The sequence below is a fragment of the Episyrphus balteatus genome, chromosome 4 (genome assembly GCF_945859705.1).
Source record: "Episyrphus balteatus chromosome 4, idEpiBalt1.1, whole genome shotgun sequence".
In the NCBI taxonomy this organism is placed as follows: Eukaryota; Metazoa; Arthropoda; class Insecta; order Diptera; family Syrphidae; genus Episyrphus; species Episyrphus balteatus.
Window position 1 is genome coordinate 60,137,491 of NC_079137.1, and position 6,000 is coordinate 60,143,490.

At 30.6% G+C, this 6,000-nt stretch overlaps 1 protein-coding gene across 2 annotated transcripts in view; it reads right to left on the bottom strand.

The window, feature by feature from the left end:
- LOC129919536 (ecdysone-induced protein 75B, isoforms C/D) overlaps window positions 1-3,663 on the bottom strand; it is a 218,956-nt gene extending 215,293 nt beyond the window's left edge. The window contains exon 1 of one of the 2 annotated variants that reach the window (XM_056000450.1): window positions 1,989-3,663. In XM_056000450.1, the coding sequence (XP_055856425.1) occupies window positions 1,989-3,138 (1,150 nt within the window). In that variant the 5' untranslated portion in view covers window positions 3,139-3,663. The remainder of the gene's footprint in view (window positions 1-1,988) is intronic. The other variant, XM_056000451.1, reaches the window with a different exon arrangement.
- Window positions 3,664-6,000: the final 2,337 nt, after the last annotated feature.

Genomic DNA, 6,000 nt, shown 5'->3' on the forward strand with positions numbered 1-6,000 from the left:
ATTCTACCTAAGTGTGATATACACAAACACCTGTACATAATTTTATAACCAAACAACAATTATATTCTTATTATACTACCGTGTTCTGTAGGCGCAAAAAATAATATGAAAAAAAAAAATAAAATAAACAATCTAATTGATTGACATAACAAGACGGCCTTGACTTTTTTTTTTTTGCTCAACTTTGTTTCCCCTTTGTGACTCTCGATTAATGAAACAGAAAAAAAAAATACATCTCAGAGACTGTATCAGTAGGTTAAAAAGGTGTACAAATTAATGAACATACGGTTTGTAGTTGACACATTAAGAAAAAAAAAAAAGAAGTAATAATTAAACAGTAAAACGACGCAAGAGAGTGAATGAAAAATGTGTCACCTGCATGCAATTTTGTATGCATTTTTTTTTTCGTTGCATAAAAACATAAGAATCTACTTAAAAGATTTGTATAAGATTAGAAAATATTTAAGTGGAAATTAAACATTACTGAAACAAAGGTTTCTTTGTTGTCTCTTTCCAGGTTAAACATTATATGACAACTCATCATGTACAACCCATCATGAGACAAATCATCCCATCATGAGACAAATCATCAAGCGACAGTGAATGGAAACAAGCAAAAAGAAGGTATTTTTTCAAATTCAAAAAATTATTAGGGTAAATAGGGGTTAAACGAGAAAGCAAAAAAATGGCTATTTTCTAAACAGGAAGTTGAAGAGACTTAACTTTTTCTTAATCAATATATAATTTTATTGTAAGACAAAAATTCTAAAAAAAATTCAAAACCAAGTTATGAAGGGTTTTCTAAATGAAAACATGTAGTAGACCTCTGACAAATTGGTTATTTTAGGTAGAAAAAAACATTTTTTTTTTTTGACAATTTTACAAATGGCTTTGGAAAGTTATAAAAAAAAATTAAGTGTCTAATTACAGGTTTTTTTTTTTGAGGGCTTGCGTTTTGAAATATGAATTTTTGAAAAACACGTAATTTTGTAGGGGTATTTTCGAGTTGTTTTTTTATTTTTATGGATTTTTTTGAAAGCTCGAAAAATATCAAACAAATAGGTAAATTAAATTTCTTATTTAATTTTTGACCAAATAACAGGAGAACAAATTATTACATTTTTTGTAGACGCTCTACATGTACCTGGTGGAGACATTATATTAAAGCTGAAATTATAAGTTTTTTGATGATATAAAAATTTATATTTCAAAAAATATTGTATAAAGAAAAATATTTAAGGTGATAGAAGAAAAAAAAGTTTATTTTTATTGCTTTTTTTAATGAACATTGATTGCATTTCAACTCTTTTTGTAGATGCTGTACAGACATAATTAAGGTGAATATTTTGAGCTGAAATATTAAGCTTTCATATGAAAGAAAATTTACTATAGATTGTTATATACAAAATGGATTTAAAGGTGATGGAAGAAAAAAAAATTAAATTTTTTCGAATTTATTTTTTAAGAAAAATAAATTTTTAAAGGTTTCATTTTTTTTTGATGCTCCTCTTTTTGGTAAGGCACACTTATTGTTTTTAATTTCTTTTAAACTGTGATGAATTGCCTTCTGATGAACTGTCCATGATCACTTGTCCTAAGATTATTATCTTTGCAGAGATTGGTGATGACTGATGAGTACTCAATTCTTTTATGACTGCTGATTTAGAACTTCTGGAAGATTCTTAATGGTCTTGGATTTGACAAAAAAGTTCACAATTGTGTACCAATATTCTTATTTTTGACCCAAACTTTAAATTTAATAACTGTTATACAAATATCTGCACCATTTCTTTTGACCATTTTTACACCAAAACTACAATCATTTGCTATTTGATTGAAGCCTTTTTAAACAGAGTTTCTACTGTATTGTAAGACAATCATTTCCAATTTCTAAGAAAAAAATCGGAACCATAAAATTGTACAAAATCAAGTCTAAAATAATCTCAATAACCCCAATTTCATGAAAACATACTCGTATTATCACTTACCTAAATCCGGAATGGAACTAGATGGTTCCTCACAGCCTCCGCCACTGCCGGAGCTGCTACTTCCCCCACCACCGCTACCCATTACACCCGAAGGACCCGGTGGCGAAGTGTTTTTAATTTTCGGAGGCGGTGGTGGTGGCGGTGGCCGCATCGATGTCGATGAATTATTATTACAGTTACTATTACTATTACTACTACTTGAACTACTTGAAACCACAGGGGTGCGGAAAAGTCCGGAACTGTTTTGTTGTTGCATTCCATTGGAATTGCTACACGACGATTGGGTTGGTGGTGGAGGTGGGTGGGGTGGGCCCACTCCAACGCCTACCGGTGGGGATGAACCGTCCATTTTGATGCCGTTAGTTGATATAACGTTCACGTGACGGGACACAATGTATTTACGCGAACTAGACGGATGGTGATCGTCAACCGGTGATGACGATATTAGACGCACTTTGTCCGACGGATGCGTGTGTTGCGAGTGTTGTGTGATGGGGGGCGGCGGAGGAGGCGGAGGTGGCGGTGGCGAAAGTGACCTTCGACGATGATTGTCGTCGTATAAACGGCCGTCGCGTATTACGCGCACTTGTTGCATATGATGTTGTTGTTGTTGTTGTTGTTGTTGTTGCTGATGTTGTTGATGGTGATGATGTTGAGGCGATGATGGTGGTGGTGAATGATTTCGATGTTGTTGTTGTTGTTGCATATGTTGCAAATGCAACGATGATGATTGATGATGATGTTGTTGTTGTTGCTGTTGTTGCTGAGGCTGTGGCACTGCACGTGTTATTATGATTTGTGGAGCGCCTGGCAAAGTGGGACTATGCGAGAGGATTGTCGAAGTGGGCGATCTTGAGCGCCGATTATCCGGAAGTATCTGCGCATAAGAGCTACCGCTACTGCTACCGGGAGAGAGTTTTATACTGCGGTGGACATATTCGACTCGAGGCGAAAGGATTATCTTCTGCTGGCTGATAGACTGTTGCATCGTCTGCTGATGCTTCGGCGATTGTATTTGGATGTGATGATAGCGCGTGTGCAGGAGATTAGGACTTGGCTCACGCTCTCTATCATCGGCCGTGTGCATCATGTCCAGATCGATTGGTTCGGTTTTAATGAGTTTCGCTTCAATGCACTGCATTTTCTTCATTTTGAAAAATTGTTATTCTCTTCAATTCAAATACAAAAATTAAACAATACGTTCCTCCTTTTCAAGTAAAATAGTTATGAATTTTTAGTTAAAAAATTTGCAAATTTTTGGCATATTTTGCTTTTTTTTTAAATTTTCTTCTTCTTCTTTTTTTAGTATAGTTTTATTAAAATGTTTTGTGTTTGTGTGTGTCTCCAATACATAAAAAAAATCCCAACAGCTTGCATTTATTATTTGTTTTTCTTACTTTCTACTTAAAAATCAGTCTGTGATTATATTCTGTCTGTTATCGTTTTTTGTTTTTTTGTTAATTTTGTTTATAGTTTAAACCTAATTTCAGCCTTTCGAGTTGCAATTTTTTTTTTTTTAATATAGTATAGTCCTTGTTTTATCATCTACTTATACATTATGCATTCCAAATATAATAAGGTTTGTTGTGTAGGATATAATAATTTATTTTTATTTTTTTTATTTTTTTGTTTAAATAAAAAGTATTGTAGGTAGATATATAAAAAATTAACGAAACTCTTTCCCAGCAGTATTTCTTTTATTTTGTTTATGAATATTTTAATTTTAAGATGAAGTTATCTGAAAATAGAAAAAAATATTATTTAGTTTTTGATTTGAAAACATTTTTTTTTTTTAATAGCAGCTAAAATTAAACTTTAAAGTAAATTTTTAAAGCAAAAAATCTCGTATTAGTCTAGTGCAATTAAAAATTATTTTTAAGTGCAAATAGTTCTCCACTTATTCTTCTTTTCGTGTTCCAAGCATTTTGTAATTAATTAAAAACCTCATTTTGGGAAATGGAAGGCCTTAAAAACTTCTTTGTGAGGATAAATATTTCTTTAAAACGCCGTTAAACTTCTTAATTTTATCAATTTTTAACGTAATTAGGTAAAAAATTTAACGTTCCGTTCCCAAAAACTGCAGCAATATACAACTGCCCTCATTACAAGACGCTAAGAAGTGAACTTCTAAGTTTTGAACTTTTCTAAATTTCCTGAGAAATACAAAGTCTGATCGAAAAATAATGCATTTTCGGCATTGGTAAAAGTTATAGATTTTTAAAACTCACTTAAATTTAGACTATCTTAAACTCATTAAACTTGCAGTTTTTAGCACATTTTTTAAAGAGGCTTTTATCAGAATTCATACCAGGTGAAAATGGGTGTAATAAATATATTTAAAACAAAGACTTTAGTTTTATCAATTATGACAAATTAATGTTGGGTGTAAGATTTGTGTTTTTTCGGCATTTAAAAGATGTTGCCGAGTTCTTGCTGGTTTTTTTTTAATAGTATGCTTCTACTGGCCCTTTTATTTGATTTAATGTGATGTGTATATATATATAGCGGACGAGCAAGACGTTTCCAACAATACATCATTTGTCAAATTATGATAAGTAGTTCAGAAGCTATGATAGAAGATATGATCATATCTAAATAAATACGTCTATCGGTCATATAACCCTATTTTGGCTTTGCCATAGTCAGGTAAAAAAAGATAAAAAAAAGAATATTTTCTTCTGACCACAAGATTTAGAAAAAGCCATTAATAAAATATGGGAATGGTTCAAAATTCTAATTCAAAATTGTTGGTTTTCAAATTTTATTTTTCAAAATTCTGCCAATGTATTTTGTTTTCTAAGAAAAAATGAATACCTATTAGTAAAATTGACAATCCTGCTTAAATAAGTGAGAGAACAATTTTTAAAAGTTCTGCAAACAAAATTGAAAAAGATTTTGAAAAAATTTTAAAAAGAATAATTCATAGAATTATCTAAATAAAAAATTTTAAAATATATTATATGAAAACAAAATTTTTGACCTCAGGGTATTCCATTGTAACGGGTGTGACTTCATTTTTTGTTCCTGGCTTGTTTACTATTCACTAAACAAGGTAAGGAAATAGCCTGATATATTCAGTTGTTTTTAATGTCACAAACTCTTAAGATTACATATAACGGGTATGACGTTAGAAAATCGATTAAGTCAGCTTTGGTGACTTATATAAGCTATAATGTAGATTTTTGAATGAAAAGTCGTAGATATCGTATGCAATATGAAAGGAGTTGAATTAAGTTACCAGTAAAATGTGGTTTTATAACAATACAAAAATGTTACCGGTGTGACATATTTTTGTAACGGGGGTGAAGCACTGTAAGAAAAAATGTATTTTGAACATTAAAAAAAAAATCAATAACTTTAAATTTCAAATATTTAAGCAATATTTACATACTTAATAAATTTTATTAGGGTCAGAATATCAATATCCATCAAAAGAATTGACTATGGACTTTTTTTGAGCAAATTATTTCAATTTTGGAGAAAAATGGGCGTCCACCGTCAATACACTCTATTTTAGGGTATTTTAAATAATTCTTCATTTGAAAACTTTTGGAATTTTAATTTCTTACTTTATTACTAAAAACTCCTCATTTTTTTAAAATAAAATAAAAATAAAACAAATATGAAATTATTAAAATAAAAATTATAAGTATTAAAACAACATCTTTAGTTTTCTTATATTTTCACTTTCATTTTTTGGCTAATTGGTGGTCAACTTGCGTGGAATTACCCCCTCGGCAGAATTTTGACATCAGCAGAATTTTGACATCAGCAGAATTTTGACCCCAACGCATTAAGTATACTGGAAGAAAAAAAAAATATGAGCCAAATCAAGCAAATATCGCCACTTCATTTTTTCATTTTTGAAAAAAACTAAAAGTGCAGTTGAAATAAAATCGTTAGGTCCGTTTTCGAGCACATTGCAATACGTTAAAAATTGTATAAAGATGGTTTCCGTTCTAAGGCACGGATATCCAAAATTAAAACTTTCAGAATTATACAAAAATTTGAA